Source organism: Pelodiscus sinensis, chromosome 3 (genome assembly GCF_049634645.1).
Source record: "Pelodiscus sinensis isolate JC-2024 chromosome 3, ASM4963464v1, whole genome shotgun sequence".
Taxonomy (NCBI): Eukaryota; Metazoa; Chordata; order Testudines; family Trionychidae; genus Pelodiscus; species Pelodiscus sinensis.
The window spans coordinates 146,744,067-146,761,350 of record NC_134713.1 but is presented as its reverse complement, the minus strand read 5'-3'; the positions used below and the strand labels follow the sequence as shown (position 1 = coordinate 146,761,350).

Below are 17,284 nucleotides of genomic sequence, written 5' to 3'. Positions count from 1 at the left end.
CCTGAGGAAGATAAGCATGTTCACTGTCAAGCTGTGTTGACGTGTGTGACCTCACTGTTACTATAAATATTGGCAAAAAGTGTAAAGAATACTTGGCAGAATCAAGACTAGAACTCAACTTTTTTCAGTCCATGCCCAGTTCACTAGGCCATAGTTCCAAGCCACTGAACCTCTGTACCATACGTGTCACGTGAAAATTGTAGCTAAAATACTTTTGCATCTATAGATTTCAAAGACTTTTTACAGAGGTGTCCTATAACATTACTAATACTATCAAATTTTGAAAGTTGGCCTATTAAAATAGAGGGTTCCAAGTATTTTGTATAAGAATTGCCATACGGGGCCAGACCAATTGTCCATCTAGCTCAGTATCCTGTCTTCTGTCAGTGGCTGGTGCACATACTTCAGAGTGAGTGAACAGAATAGGGCAAGCAATTCATCCCCTGTCACCCAGTCCAGGTTTCTGGCTGTCAGAGGCTTAGGGACACCCGGAGTGTGGGGTTGCATCCCTGACCATGTTGGCTAATAGCCATTAATGGATCTATCCTCCATGAACTTATTAATTCCTTTTAGTTTTTGGACCCAGTTACTCTTAGCCAGGAAATGTTGTGAAGGCTATGATTTCTACAAGTTGACTGCATTGTGTCATTGGGTAACACTTAGTTCTTACGTTTTGTGTGAAGAGGTAAATAACACTTCCCTTTTGAGTTGTCTATAACAAATTTTGTGGAACCTCTATCTTATTCTCTACTCTCCTTCCATTCATGACTTTTTTTCTAAAACGTACAATCCTAGTCCTCTTAATTTCTCCTCCTATGGAAGCTGTTCTATACCCAACTATTCCATAATCATTTTCATTGCCCTTCTTTGAACCTTTTCCAACTTCACTATATCATCTTTGAGATGGAGATACCAGAACTACATGCAGTCAGTATTCAAAGTGTGGGTGTACTGTGGATTTGTATAGAACATTTGATATTTCTATTATATGTGATATTTGTAATATCACATTTGATATTTTCTATTATATGCGTTTCCTAATGGTTCCCATCATTGGTAGCTTTTTTGACTGCTGCTGCACATTGAGCAGATATTTTTAGAGAACTGATGCTTGTTCTTTTTTGAACCCTGGTAAAGTCCCGATCTTCGCAACATTCTCTGGCAAGGAGTTCCAGAGGTTGACTCTGTGTTGCATGAAGAAGTACTTCCTTTTGTTTGTTTTTAAACCTCCTACCTATCTATTTCATTTGGTGACCCTTTAGTTCTTACTTTTTTCTTATTCACTTTCTCTACACCACTCATGATTTTATAGACCCCTATAATATCTCCCCTTAGTCTTCTATTTTCTAAGATCAAAAGTCCCAGGCTTTTTAAGCTCTCTTCACATGGCAGCTGTTCCAAATCCCTAATAATTTTTTTTGCCCTTTTCTGAACTTTTTCTAATGCCAAGATACAGGCAGTCAGTCCCCAAGTTACGTGAATCCGACTTATGTCGGATCTGCACTTACGAACAGGGCTTTTCTCGCCCCGGAACTCGCGGGCGGCAGGACCACCCAGATGCGCGGTGGTCCCGCCACTGCGTCCTCCAGGGCAAGAAAAGCTGCTCCGGGTGTCCCTGGTCTGCTGGGGGGGGGGAGCGCAGCTAGTGCGCGCCCCTCCCCCCCCAGCAGACCAGGCTTTTGTTGTGGACGCCTGGGGTAGATCAGCTGGGGTGCTGCCGGGTTGGTCCTGGGGGGACCTACCCGGCAGCCCCCCCAGCTGTTCTGTCCCAGGCTCCAGATTCAGCCGCTGTTGAAGCTGATCAGTGGCTGATTCCAGGAAGCTGGGGGCAGAGCAACTCTGCGTCGGGCTTCCTGTAGTCAGCCCCTGGTCAGTTTCAGCAGCAGCGGCTGAATCTGGAACCAGTTCCGAGCTACGTACAAATTCAACTTAAGAACAAACCTATAGTCCCTATCTTGTACGTAACCCTGGGACTGCCTGTATATTTTTTTGAGATGAGGTGACCACATTTGTATGCAGTATTCAAGATGGGGCTTATACAGAGGCAATAAGATATTCTCTGTGCCTTTTTAAATGATTCCTAACATTCTGTTTGCTTTTTTGAGTACTGCTGCAGATTGAGGGGATGTTATCAGAGAACTATCCACTGGATCCCCCTTGTCCACATGCTTGTGGATACCTTTAAGAACTCTAGTGGATTAGTAAGGCATGAGTTCCCTTTGCAGAAACCACGTTGACATTTTCCCAACAAATGGTGTGTCTGACAGTTCTGTTATTTACTATAGTTTCAGCTAATTTGCCCAGTACTAACATTAGACTCACTAGTCTGTAATTGCCAGGATCACCCCTGCCTGAGGTGAGCCTGGAAGAGGCTTGCAGGCATGGGCTGCTCCAGCTAGTATGCTAATCCACTAGAGTTCTTGAAGATGAACTGGAGCAGCCTCTGCCTGTGGTGGGAAGCTGTTCCAGCTTTAATTAGTTAATTTCACATTTAACTGGTTAACCAAATAAATGGGATTTTACATCCCTACTTAGCACATGTTCCAAATCCCACAGCCCTGCCTAAACTAAGGTTGGCAAACAAGTCTGTCCTTGGTAAAAGAATGTGTGCTTGCCTTAACTTGCATAGAGATGGAAGAGACCTTAGAAGGCCATCAAGTCCAGTCCCCTGCCCAAGGCAGGACCAATCCCCATTAAATCAACCCAGCCAGGGCTTTGTCAAGCCGGGACTTAAACACCTCTAGGGATAGATACTCCACTACTTCCCTAGGTAACCCATTCCTGTGCTTCACCACCCTCCTAGTGAAATAGTTTTTCCTAATATCCAACCTGGACCTTTCCCACCACAACTTGAGACCATTGCTCCTTGTTCTGCCATCCGTTACTACTATGAACACCCTCTCTCCATCCTCTTTGGAACCTCCCTTCAGGAAGTTGAAGGCTGCTATCAAATCCCCCCTCACTCTTCTCTTCTGCAGACTAAATAGACCCAATTCCCTCAGCCTCTCCTTGTAGGTCAGATGCTCCAGCCCCCTAATCATTTTGGTTGCCCTCTGCTGGACCCTCTCCAAAGCATCCACATCATTCCTATAATTGGGAGCCCAGATTCTCATCCATTGTAATCCCCAGGTCCTTTTCTACAGAACTGCTACTTAGCCAGTCAGTCCCCAGCCTGGAACAATGCTTCGGATTCTTCTGTCCCAAGTGCAGGACTCTACAATTGTCCTTGCTGAACCTCACTGGAGTTCTTGTGGCCTAGTCCTCCAATTTGTCTAAGTCACTCTGGACTCTATCCCTGCCCTCCTGCTTGTTTACTTCTCCCCCTAGCTTAGTGTCATCCGCAAACTTGCTGAGGGTGCAATCCATCCCCTCATCCAGGTCATTAATAAAGATATTGAACAAAACTGGTCCCAGAACCAATCCTTGAGGCACTCTGCTAGAAACCGACCGCCATCCTGACATCGAGCTGTTGATCACTACCCTCTGGGCCTGAGGTTCCAGCCAGCTTTCAATCCATCTTACCATCCATGTATCCAATCCACATTCCCTTAACTTGCTGGCAAGAATATTGTGGGAGACCATATCAAAAGCCTTGCTAAAGTCAAGGTATATCCCCATTAAATCAACTGTACATCCACTGACTTCCCCGTATCCACAGATCCAGTTACCTCATCATAGAAGCTAATCAGATTGGTCAGGCACGACTCGCTCTTCATGAATCCATGCTGACTGTTCCTGATCACCTTCTCCTCTTCCAATGAGGATCCCCTCCATGATTTTTCCAGGAAATGAGGTAAGACAGACCAGCCTATAGTTCCCTGGATCGTCCTTCCATCCTTTCTTAAAGATGGGCACTGTAGTGGGGTGGACTGGCCGCCCTCTGAGGTGGAGGAACCCCTCTGGGAGCCATTTTGGGCACAACCTACCCCCTCCCCATTATCTGACTGGAAGTCAGTGGGTGGGTCTAGGACTATAAAGAGCCAGGCTGAGAGCTCAGTCTGGGCCCAGCCTCCATGGGAGAGAGAGGCCGGCCCGGAGTTCTCCACCTCAGAGGTGGAGACCTGGTTCAGGCATCCCACAGCCCCAGAGGCCGAGGCCTGGCTCGGGCCTCCCATAGCCTCTGCCTCAGAGGCCTACCCTGAACACCATGAGTCAAAGGAACCTGAAGCCTGCCCAATGCTCCCGGCTGGGGAGACTGGGGAGTGGACTGGGCCTGCCAGGGCTCACCCGGAGGACCTGATCGATCTGCAGGACCTGCCTGAACCCCGGTGCCAACCTGTACCCCAGAATCCTGAGTCTGCTAGAGCTGCCGGATGAGCCTCACCCGGAGGACCATCCTAAACACCCCTGCCTGCTACAGCCAGCCCACCAGCTGGAGCCGGAGGACCTGGAAATGGCAGAGGCCTGGAGCGGGCCACTGAGAATCCTGCTGGAAGAGACCATCCTCAACTCCTCTAGTGACCTGCCTGAGATACAGATACCTGCTGAGGGGGAGATAGGAAGTGGTCCAGGGGATAGTTCTAGGCCAGTGCGTTGTGGGCTGGAGCCCGCGCTGAGCCAGCGGCAGCTGTCCTGCTGCATCCTGGGCCGTGGCACAGTGGAGTGGGTGGGCTTGCGCGCCTCCCCTCCCCCCCCGCTTGCCACCTGGTAGGTGGCAGTCTCCCCCTTACCACCACTGCAGGTGAACTACTGGCTCTCCTCCCTGAACCAGGGTTTGGCTGCTCCCCTTTGAACTGCTGCCTTAAACTGTGTTCGTTGCCCCGCCCTATTCCAGGGCCCTGCCTATTAACTGTGTTTGGTGTTGCCGAGCCTGGGATCAGGCCTTGGCCCCTTAAAGTGGCAGGACTAGTGCTACTGCCCTGCCCTGAACCTGGGCCTCAGGACTATATTGAACTTCTTCCCCAGTGGCCTGTACCTGAAGCAAGGCCGGGCCCTTGAACTACTTGCTTTCCATCCTGCCCTTAAGCAAGTCCAGGCTGTGGACTTTTGGTTTGAGGACTATTTTAAAGGGTTGTGCAGTGGGGCGGACTGGCCGCCCACTTAGCCGGAGGAGGCGGAACCCCTCCGGGAGGCCTACCGACCTACAGGCACTACATTTGCCTTTTTCCAATCATCAGGGATCTCTCGCGATCTCCACAACTTTTCCAAGATAATGGCCAAAAGAACCTCAATGACATTTGCCAACTCCCTCAGTACCCTCGGATATCTTAAGTCCAGACCCATGGATTTATGTACTCTTAGCTTTTCTAAGTTCCTAACCTGTTCTTTACCCACCAAGGGCTGTCAACTTTCATCCCATATTGTGTCACTTATCGCATTAGTCTGGGAGCTGACCTTGTCCGTGAAGACCGAGGCAAAGAAAGCATTAAGTGCTTCAGCTTTCCCCACATCATATGTCACTAGGTTACCGTCCTCATCCAGTAGGGGCCCCACACTCTCTCTCTGATCACCTCCTTCTTACTAACATGCCTGTAGAAACCTTTCTTGTTATCCTTTACATCCCTTGCGAGTCGCAATTCCAATTGCGCTTTCGCCTTCCTGATAACTCTCCTGCATTTTCGAGCTATACATTTATACCCCTCCCTAGTCATCTGTCCAAGTTTCCACTTTTTGTAAGCTCCCTTTTTGTGCTTAAGTTGACCAAGGATTTCCCTGGCGAGCCAATCCGGTCTCCTACCATATTTGCTTTTCTTGCTACGCATTGGAATGGTTTCTTTCTGTGCCTTCTTTAAAATACTGCCAGCTCTCCTGGACTCCTTTCCCCTTCATGTTAGCATCCTGGGGGTTCTGCCTATCAGGTGTCTGAGGGAGTCAAAGTCATCTTTTCTGAAGTTCAAGGTGTGTGTTTTACTACTCTCTTCTCTTCCTTTGGTCAGGATCCTGAAATCTACCATCTCAGGATCACTGCTTCCCAGGTTGTCACCCACCTCTACTTTCCCTATTAGCTCCTCCCTGTTTGTGAGCAGAAGATCAAGCTGTGCACAGCCTCTGGTAGTATCCTTCAGCACTTGTACCAAGAAGTTATCCCCAACATTCTCCAAAAACTTCCTGGATTGTCTGTGTACTGCCGTATTGGTCTGCCAACAGATGTCAGGGTGATTAAAGTCCCCCATAAGAACCAGGGCCTATGATCTGGAAACTTCTCTTGGATGGGAATGGAGTATTTTGCCGACACATGGAGTCTAAATTACTTTTAATGTCATGGCCATGTTGCACTAAACTGTTTAGACAAAGCCTTAGATTTACTTCTCTTTCCCATACTTACTCCTTTTCTTACTGGCATGCTGTCTCTGAGGCTTCATTTCTTCTCTTGAGGATTGCTTCCCTACAGTTGTATATACTAGTTTTTCTTTCAGATCCTGATCCAAAACTCTGTGATCCAGAATTTGATTTTGGAGCTTTGAGATTATGCACATGGAGGCTTAACTATCCTTCCACTTCCTGATATGGTCCTTCCAGGTCAGAATTGAGGTATCTCTAGGTAAAAAAGCCTTTTCTGCTTCTAACCATATAGTGTGTGTATTTTTGGTGGGTAGAAGATTTCAGTATCCAAAAGACTTAATCTGGCAAGTTTTGTCAGCACTAAATTCACCATGACTTCAAAATTGCTATCTGTAAATTAGTATAATGAAATCTCATTTAATTGAAACGGGGCCAGGTCCCCACTTACTGCTGAGATAATTAGGTTTCAGATGATAAAGGCATAATGTCCTGCAGAAGGAGCTGCAGAGAGGCCTCAAAAGCTGCCTGAAGCTCAGTGCTTATGGGAAAGGCCACAGTTTTTTATCCCAGAGGTCATGGAAAGTCAAGGAATCTGTGACTTCCATAGACCTCCATGACTTACGTTCACAGGTGGTTGGGAGCTGCCATGAGCGCTGTGGGGATCCCTGTAATTCTGAGCCGAAGGATACCTTGGAATTCTGAGCCTCCATGGGTGGCGGGAGACCCTACATAGCCCAGCTGAGCTCCCAGCCAGCCCCTTGTAGCTGCCTAGCAGCTTCCCATTTTGTGATGGGCATTGTTAGTGAATGTCAGGGACAGGTCACCGCTTAACTATGATTTTTTTTCTTCATTATCTGTGACCTGTCCATCACTTTTACTAAAAATATCTTTGAAGAAAATCTTAGTCTTACTTATGGGTTTAGGGCAAGGCTGGAGAAACTTTTTTGGATTGGGGGTTGCTGACCCACAGAAAAAACCATCGACAAGTGAGAAGCAAGAAAAACAAAAAACAACCCTCAGTATTGTGGTCCCTAGCTGAGAGAGAAAGATACTCCCCACATTCCCTTGGCACGCCAGAGCCTGGGGGGGGGGGGGGGTGCAGGCTAGTAGATTTTGTGTGCTCCAGCCCCATGGTGGGGTGGTGGGAGGACTCGAATGCCAGTGCAGTCTCCCCAATGATGGGGGAGAGTCCTGAGCCTCAGGGGCTGGATCCAAGCATGCCGGAGGCCACATCCAGCCCCCTGGGCCTGAGATTCCCCACCCCTGGTTTAGGGCTTTATCCTGCTTCTATTCCAGTCAATAGGAAATAGACTTGACTTCCTATAGACTTGAGTGGCGTAGGATCAAGCCCTTGGACAGAGTTTCTTCAAGTACTGCTCATGTTGATTCAAGTTAGGTTTGTGTGTGCTGCATGCATGGTAATTGGACAGCTGTTTCCCCTACCAGCACCGGTCAGGTTAGCTGTGAAGCCCCATTGAATGGTGCTTGATTTATGACTTCTCCAACCTGGCATTTCCTCAGTTCCTTCTTACTGCCTGTGACGGTCATTGGAACTGTGGTGGCTTGGTTTTCTAGTGTTCCCCTCATTGTTCTGTAGCTCCGTGTTAGGGATGTAAAGGTTAATGGATAGGCTCTAATTAACTGGTAGGGGCTGAAACAGCTCCCTGCCCGCCAGAGGCGGGGGCTGCTCCAGCCTTGTGGGGCCCACTGTGGTTGTTGTGGGTTCCACTGTAGTGGGTCCAGCCTGCCCCCTTCCCCCCCTGCAGGCTACACGCTAGCTTCCCGGGAACCAGCTTTGCTGCGGCAGTGAAGCCTCCCCAGGAGTGGGGCCAGCAGTCCCTGCTGCCCAGCTTCCCAGGGAGGCTTTTCTACAGGCTCTGCAGAATAAAAGAGCCCACAGTGAAGCCTGCTGGCCCTGCTCCTGGGGAATCAGCTTTGCTGATGGTTCTACATACAAAGATTTTCATTTAAGCTTTAAACTGTAGAGCCCCACAATGGCTGTGTCTACATTGGCACCCCTTTCCGGAAAAGGGATGCTAATGAGACACTTCGGAATTGCAAATGCCGCGGGGGGATTTAAATATCCCCCACGGCATTTGCATGAACACGGCTGCTGCTTTTTTCCGGCTCGGGGTTTTGCCGGAGAAAAGCGCCAGTCTAGACGGGATCTTGTGGAAAATAAGCCCTTTTCCGGAAGATCCCTTATTCCTCCTTGAAAGGGATCTTCTGGAAAAGGGCTTATTTTCCGCAAGATCCCGTCTAGACTGGCGCTTTTCTCCGGCAAAACCCCGAGCCGGAAAAAAGCGGCAGCCGTGTTTATGCAAATGCCGCGGGGGATATTTAAATCCCCCACGGCATTTGCAATTCCGAAGTGTCTCATTACATTGGCACCCCTTTCCAGAAAAGGGATGCTAGACACAGCCAAAGTGTGTAACCGTGTAACAACTAGGATTTTTAGTGGTTAAATAGTTACATTTTTAAAAGATTTTTTTTTTATATCCCTACTCAACCTAGTTTTCATAGTTTTAATAGCTTATAATTACTTAGTGTATAGGAGCTGAAGGGTTTCCCCACCCCAGCCTTCCTGTTCCCCCTACCCTTGGGGCATGGCTTGATTCAAAGATTTAAACCCTGCAAAGCTTGTCACAAATTTATGCCAATAGGTGGGCCTCGCAGCTCTAACCTCACATCTGAGGGAGGTGAATCAGCCGCACTGGTGCAAGATTTACATAGGGTTTCTTCCCAGAAATAAGAAAGAGTGGGAGTTTTGAAACAGCTTCTCCTGGAGGTGGTTCTGAGACCTCAGCCCTCCTCATCACAGCAGGATCTGAGAACGCACACATCTAACTGGAATGGACATACGCAAACACTTAAAGAACAGGACCAAGACCCACCTCCGGTACCACGGTCTGCCATCCTGGAAGCTGTCAGTGTATTGCTTCCTGTCTTCAGTGAGTATCCCATTGCTGTGCTTAGTTACAGTACAGACGGTAGGTTAGGGAGAGTAGTAAGAGTGCAGTTTACTGTGTGGTGACCCCTTCTGTGACTGGCTGAGAGCTGTTGCTGATGTCTGTCATGAGGTGTCATGGTAAAGATTTGGTGTTAATTTCTGTAGGACTAAGTGATAGAGGTGAACTCAAATAAGTCTTTCTCTTATAGTGATGTCAAAACTGGTATGTTTGTCAGCCAAGTAAGAACTTCATGAGAGAGTGGATAAAATGGCAAAACAACCACCATATCCAGTATTTTCCTTTTGAATGCAATATAACTTCTTTACTGCCTTTTCACTCTTGTGGCCCTTTCACTTTTCTAAGTGACCATCCTTTCAGCTCAGGAAGGATTCTACTCAATCGAGTCTTTTGTTGGTCAGGCAACAGATGTGTGCATTTAAATGTCTGTCCTTTTGAAATAAGTTTTTACCAAAATTCCAACCTCTCTTTTCCTGTAGGAAGTCATCTCTTTGATTTGAGTTTAGTCACATTTTGACCACCCAGTCAATAATGTTGATGTATGCCTTCTGATCTCTTTTGGTAGCATTTGCTTGTTCTTTTACATTTTGGATACCATAGCTGCTGGTAAACATCCTGTAACCACTCTTGCCTCAAATGTTTAGTCTCAGTTATACTAAATAGTGACTAACAGTTCCTGTTCTTTGAGCAACTCGTTCTTTGAACCCATACTTTCTCTCCTATTAATAATTTTGTTAAGTTTGGAAAAACTGTAGCTAAGCTTATGGAGTTTAAAGTTAAGTTTACAGGGTTTTTGTTAAACCAGAAGAGATTCACCTCCATGTTTATTCTTAAGAAACATATGGGGGGGAATAAAATGTGATGTTTTTGGCTACTTCTGCATCTAATGAGGGGGAACTGCTCAACTTGAGAGATGGGCCAAAAGTGTATGGTGACTTATGTGTACACAATAAATCTCTTAATTTACATGTTTCTATAGATTATTTCAGTTGTTTTTACAGTGCTTGTTGATTAAGAGATACAAACTGGATTCCTATTTTGCTTGGGGAAATGGCATTGCTGATGTCTGTCATGAGGTATCATGGTAAAGATTTGGTGTTAATTTCTGTAGGACTAATTGATAGAGGTGAACTCAAATAAGTCTTTCTCTTATAGTGATGTCAAATGTATGTCCTGTGTTATGTGCCAGTGTAAATTGGCATGCAGCATGTTGATTTCTATTTGTAAGACTAATAGCTTTAAAAATTTGATCAGATTTAAAGTTTTACTCCCTCCCCCCCTTTTTTTTTCTTTTAACAGTAGTCGAATGGGGAGATGATGTTAAAGTGGTTTCAGAAGATGAAGCCATGATGTTGGTGAACCATCAAGCAACAGGAGATGTCTGCACACTAATGATGTGCCTTCAGGATAAAGGCACGGTAGGCTATCACCAGGGAATGGGTATACTCTGTGTATGCAATAGTTATTGAGGTATATGTAACAATGAAATTGATAGGCAGGCAGCAGGTTTAAAATAAAAGAAGTACTTCACACAATGCACACTCAACCAAGATGTCTATCCTTTCCCAAGATGTTTTCTCTACTCAATCCCAAAAAACAACAAAATCCCACCCAACCATGTATTAGGGGTTTGTTTGTTTTTTGTTACAGCTAGGGTTGCCAGATGGTTTCAGCAAATATACCGGACACACTTGACATTACACCACAATCTACATTACATCTTACTTAGAAAATACCGGACATTTCTATTTTCTCACTTATATTTTCTCAATTTGTTTCCCGAACAGAACGCTCAAATACTGGACTGTCCGGTTCAAAACCGGACACCTAGCAACCCTAGTTGCAGCCAGTAGTTAAGAGCAGATTTCTGAGGCGTTCTTTAAAATATAGACTATTTTAGAAGTGCATTACAAGAAAATGTTTGTGGCCTAGGTGAATTGTAAAGAGGCAAGTTTCCTTAACTAATATTGAAACAAATAGTCCATCATAAACATGACTTTTCTTTTTCTCTTTCATTGCAAACTATACCAATACCTGTGAAATTTCCTATATATGGATTTTATGCCAGGAGAGAATTCAAAAGTGTAAAACAAAATGAATGAGGAATTTTAGAGAGAAGAGAGTTCAAAAATTGAAAGTGATCGTGTGGCTATTTTATTGTTCCTGTTTTGTCAAAATTGTTTGGCTTTTTCTCTAAATTAGGCTTAATAGGTTTGAGTTGGCAAGGACTGGTACCTTTGTTCTAGTTTTAGGCGTTTTGTTAGTAATAGTTGTCATCACGAAGTTTTCATGTGCGTATGTGCTATCTAGAGTTTATAAAAGTCCATATGGCTCAGATGTTGGTGACCATGATGTGGGGAGTCCTATGAGGAAGGAGTAGTCAGAGGGGTAAGCAGGAGAGAGTGCCGTGCTTGGATAGGCTAGGAAGGAAAGGAGATGTACATAGCAATTTCAGGGGGACTGCTCTGAAAATTTGACTCCACTCTACATACTCTTCTGTCCCTGTCACTCCAATGAAGCTTTCACAATGAAAGAAAGTGGGGAGGCTTGCAGTCTTCCCCACAATCTCTGCACAGCTTGTGTCTTCACAGGAACTCCTGACACTGAGCCATTCTTACTGGTGGTTTTTTGTTGTTGTTGGGGGTGGGCGGGGGGAGTATTAATCATTATTGATTGTGCTGTTAAAAGAATACCATTTACATATTTTTGGATGTTTTCTACTTTTTCAAATGTATTGATTTCTGTTCCAGCACAGAATACAAAGTGTTCAGGGCTCATTTATTTTTTTTATTTCAAATATTTGTACTATAAAAAACAAAAGAAATAGTGCTTTTCAATCCCCCATTACAACTACTATAGAACAATTTCTTTATCATTGAAGTTGAACTTACAAATGTAGAATTATGTGTGTCGAGGGGCTCGCCCCTGTCTTGGGGTTGCCACCCCCATCCGGGGCCTAACTCGGCCCATCTGGGCCTAGCCCTCAAAGTACACTGCCCCTCTCATAGGGGAAATACGGCCCACCGGCCTAGTCCCAAAGTACAATGCCCCTGTGCTAGGGGAAATACGGCCTCCCGGCCTAGTTCACAGTTTGCAGGCCCAGGGGCCTAGTTCACAGTTTGCAGGCCCGGGGGCCTAGTCCACAGTTTGCAGGCCCGGGGGCCTAGTCCACAGTTTGCAGTTTGTTACCCTGCTCCCACGTGTCAGGGTCTCCGGCAGCAGGGGTAGGGGGGTCCGGGCCCTCCCTCTCCACCGGACCCCGACCCAGGGCCCTAGTAGTTTCGGGTGGTTCCCACCACTGGCTCGGCGGGGGCTCCTCCCCGCAACGCCCCGAGCCCTCAGGGGCTTCTACAGCTCCCTGCCCTGGGTCGCTTCCTACCCCTTGCTCGCAGCCTGCCGCGGTCCCACCTGTCGGCGTCGGTCGACGAGCTGTAGCGGTCCTCCCCCTGGCAGCTGCAGAGTTGGCGGAGTCCGGTCCAGCACTCGGGACGCGGGTGGTCGGTCGGCGGCTCCGGCGTTGGGGCCGAGCCCTGCAGAGGCCCGGCAGCAGCACGCTCAGCTCCCCCGGCGACTCCCTCTCTGCCCAGTGGCCGCTAGCTCCTGCTCGGGTCGTAGTCTGCCCTTTCTGAGCAGGCCAGCAGCCTTTTATACCTTGGCTCCCTTTGGAGCATGCCCAGTAGGGCTGTGTGGGTGGGGCCCTCTCCGCCCCCGGCCCCAGGTGGTTTCCCTGGGCTTGAGTGCGGGGCGGGGCCGCCCCGTCACACACCCCCCCACTTAAGTGGGTACCTATCCCCTCGTCCGTTCCCGTCTCTTCTTCCCCCACTCTGGAAAGGAAATCAGCATTCGTGTGCGCCTTCCCTGGGCGATGGGTTATACTGAAATTGTACGGCTGTAAAGATAGATACCACCGCATTAAACGGGGGTTCGTCTCCTTCATGCTATTTAACCATTTCAGGGGGGCATGGTCTGTCACCACCTGAAACGTGTTGCCCAATAAATAATATCTTAGGGCGTCTACAGCCCACTTTATTGCCAGTGCCTCCTTTTCTATGGTAGCGTAGTTCTGTTCTCGTGGGAAGAGCTTGCGGCTCAAATAAACTATCGGGTGCTCCCCCCCTCTGCCTGTTGGGACAGCACTGCCCCCAAGCCTCTTTCTGATGCATCCGTTTGCAGTAGGAAGGGCTTTGAAAAATCTGGGTGGAACAGGACCGGGGCTTTAGTAAGCTGGTCCTTCAGTGTCCTGAAAGCCACCTCACAGTCCGCTGACCATTGTACCTTGTTCGGCTGGGTACTTTTCGTGAGGTCAGATAGAAGGGCTGCAATGTCCGCAAAACCGGGGATAAACCGGCGGTAGTACCCCGCAAGCCCCAAGAACTGGCGTACCTGCTTTTTGGTTGCGGGTGTCTTGCACTCCTGCACGGCTTTCACTTTGTCCACCAGCGGTCGTACTGTCCCTTGCCCGACCGTGTACCCCAAGTAGGTTACTTCCCGGCGTCCCAGCTGGCATTTTCGCGGGTTGGCTGTGAGTCCGGCCTCCTTCAGGGACTTCAATACGGCTTCCAAGTGCTGCAGATGGGCCGTCCACGTTGGGCTATAGATCACCACGTCATCTATATATGCGGCTGCGTAGGCGTGATGGGGCTGTAACAATCGGTCCATTAATCGTTGGAACGTGGCCGCTGCCCCATGCAGTCCGAATGGCATGGTCACGAATTGAAACAGGCCCCACGGTGTAGGGAAGGCCGTCTTCTCCTTAGAGGCTGGTGTCAGTGGGATCTGCCAATACCCTTTCGTCATGTCCAGGATGGAGAAGTATTCCGCTTGGCCGAGCCGTTCCAAGAGCTCCTCGGTTCGGGGCATCGGGTAGGCATCGAACCGCGAGATGGCATTCACTTTCCGAAAATCGATGCAAAATCGCGTCGTGCCGTCTGGCTTCGGGACTAGAACTATGGGACTCTTCCACTCACTATGAGATTCCTCCACCACTCCCATCTCTAGCATGGTCTGGAGTTCCCGCTGGACTGTTTCCCACATCTTCCTAGGGAGGGGCCTGTGTTGGTCTCGCACCTTATGGCCTGGCCGGGTAGCGATGTGGTGATGCGTGGTGTGGACGCGGCCGGGTTGAGTGGAGAAAAATGGCGCGAACCTCTGGGCCACTCGCTGTAGTTCTCCCCGCTGTACTGGACTCAACTCGGGCCCCATCGTTACCTGAGCCTCCCCCTGGAGGTCCTCTACGGCTGGCCCGAGCTCTGGCTCCGGGGGATATGGGGTGACCAGTAGTCCTTCGGCGGTCTTCCACTCCTTCAAGAGGTTGATATGGTATAGTCGTACCTCTCTCCTCCTCCCCGGCAGCCTCACTTCGTAGTCCACCGTCCCTATTCGCCGGACCACCTCGAACGGGCCTTGCCATCGGGCCAGTAGCTTGGACTCTCGGGATGGCAGTAGGACGAGGACGTGGTCCCCCGGTTCAAAAGAGCGGAGTTTGGCCCCTCGGTTGTAATATCGGGCTTGGGCCTCCTGCGCCTGTAGGAGGTTAGCTCTGGCAAATTCCCCTACCTTCCGCAGGCGTTCCCGCAGCTGTAAGATGTAGGGTACTGTCCCTTGTACCCGCGATTCTTGTTCTTCCCAGCTTTCTCGTAAAAGGTCGAGTATTCCCCTCGGCTGTCGCCCATACAGGAGCTCGAATGGGGAGAAACCCGTTGACGCCTGGGGGACCTCCCGAATGGCAAATAACAAGGCTGGTAGGAGCTTGTCCCAGTGTCGAGGGTCCTCAGCCACGAACTTACGCAGCATCGTCTTTAGCGTTTGGTTAAAACGCTCCACCAGGCCGTCTGTCTGGGGATGGTAAACCGTCGTCCTCAGAGGGTGGATGTTCAGTAGCCGCGATAGTTCTGCCATCAGCCGGGACGACACATTGGTCCCCTGGTCGGTCAGGATCTCCTTCGGTATCCCTACTCGAGCAAACAGCTTAAAAAGTTCTTCGGCAAGAGTGCGGGCGGTGGTATTACGTAGGGGAACCGCTTCTGGGTAACGGGTGGCATAGTCCACCACCACCATGATGTATTGACAGCCTGAGCTGGCCTTATCTAGGGGTCCCACCAGGTCCAACCCGATCCTTTCAAAGGGGACCCCTATCACGGGCAGGGCCACCAGGGGGGCTTTCGGCACCCCCTTTCTACTGGTGAGTTGGCACTCGGGGCAGGATTCACAGAAGGCTCTCACGGCGTGGTGTATGCCCGGCCAAAAAAACCTCATCCCTATCCGTCGCAGGGTCTTTTCTCGCCCGAGGTGGCCAGCCCAAGGCAGCCGGTGCGCCAGCCGGAGTACGGCATTCCTAAACCTGTGGGGGACCAGGAGCTGCCAGATGTCTTCCCCCGTCTGGGGTTCCCGGACCACCCTATATAGCCGATCTGCCTTCACACAGAACCGAGGGCCTTGGGGCTTACGGGGATCTTGGCTGGTCCCCTCCCCTGGGTCCTGTACCTGCTCCCAAGCTCGACTCAGGGTCTGGTCTTCCCTTTGCTCTCTCATAAAGTCGCCCTCTACTTCTAGGGTTTCGACTTCCTCCTCCCAGGCGGGGTGGTCTCCCTGGTTCGGTGGCAAGCCTGCCGCTGTTCCCGGGTTCGGCCTCTCCTCCCCCCTTAGACTCTTGCCTTGGGCGGCTTCCTCCAGGTCGTGTGGGGAGGTGCCCCGCCCTGGCACTGACTGCTGGCCCCACTCCCGCAACACCCGGCTTAGGCCTCTCCAATCGCGGCCTAATATCACGGGGTAGGCGAGCGTCGGGACCAACCCCACGCTGTAGACCCCCACCTCCTGGCCATCATCTAGCCGCACCCATGCTGTCGGGTACGCCCGTACGTCCCCGTGTACGCACAGCAACCGGATGGGGCCCCCGGCTGGTTCTGGCTCAGCTATTAGGTCGGCCCTAACTAGGGTCTGGCTGCACCCTGAGTCCACCAGTGCCACCGTGGGGTTCCCTTCTACTCTAAGTCTCACCACCATTTTAGCAGGGTCCGTTGGCCCCCTACCAGGCTCGGCAATCGGCGCTTGCCCAAAGGGGCAGACCCCGGGGGGCACCGCCCTTCCCTGGGCCCCCAACTGACTCGCGACCTCCCGCTCCCATCGGTCCTGTCGCTCTTGTAGGCCTGCCAACTGCCTCCGCAGCTCGGTCAGGTCCCCTTCATACCGCTGCCGCCAGGTCAGCAACCCCGGTTTCTGTCCCCGGGGTCCTCGCAGCCCGCATCTACCACTCCCCTTTGCCAGCCCCTCTGTCCAGGGGCGGGGTCGCGTGCCCACATTCTCCACCATGTGTCGAGGGGCTCGCCCCTGTCTTGGGGTTGCCACCCCCATCCGGGGCCTAACTCGGCCCATCTGGGCCTAGCCCTCAAAGTACACTGCCCCTCTCATAGGGGAAATACGGCCCACCGGCCTAGTCCCAAAGTACAATGCCCCTGTGCTAGGGGAAATACGGCCTCCCGGCCTAGTTCACAGTTTGCAGGCCCAGGGGCCTAGTTCACAGTTTGCAGGCCCAGGGGCCTAGTCCACAGTTTGCAGGCCCGGGGGCCTAGTCCACAGTTTGCAGGCCCGGGGGCCTAGTCCACAGTTTGCAGTTTGTTACCCTGCTCCCACGTGTCAGGGTCTCCGGCAGCAGGGGTAGGGGGGTCCGGGCCCTCCCTCTCCACCGGACCCCGACCCAGGGCCCTAGTAGTTTCGGGTGGTTCCCACCACTGGCTCGGCGGGGGCTCCTCCCCGCAACGCCCCGAGCCCTCAGGGGCTTCTACAGCTCCCTGCCCTGGGTCGCTTCCTACCCCTTGCTCGCAGCCTGCCGCGGTCCCACCTGTCGGCGTCGGTCGACGAGCTGTAGCGGTCCTCCCCCTGGCAGCTGCAGAGTTGGCGGAGTCCGGTCCAGCACTCGGGACGCGGGTGGTCGGTCGGCGGCTCCGGCGTTGGGGCCGAGCCCTGCAGAGGCCCGGCAGCAGCACGCTCAGCTCCCCCGGCGACTCCCTCTCTGCCCAGTGGCCGCTAGCTCCTGCTCGGGTCGTAGTCTGCCCTTTCTGAGCAGGCCAGCAGCCTTTTATACCTTGGCTCCCTTT

General features: G+C 50.5%; 1 protein-coding gene across 7 annotated transcripts in view; it reads left to right on the top strand.

Annotated features, from left to right (window-relative positions):
• The window catches only part of LPGAT1 (lysophosphatidylglycerol acyltransferase 1), a 252,317-nt gene that overhangs the window by 43,986 nt on the left and 191,047 nt on the right, over window positions 1-17,284 (top strand). For all 7 annotated transcript variants that reach the window (XM_075925141.1, XM_075925145.1, XM_075925139.1 and 4 more), the window contains exon 4: window positions 10,491-10,609. In XM_075925141.1, coding sequence (XP_075781256.1) covers window positions 10,491-10,609 — 119 coding nt within the window. The remainder of the gene's footprint in view (window positions 1-10,490; window positions 10,610-17,284) is intronic.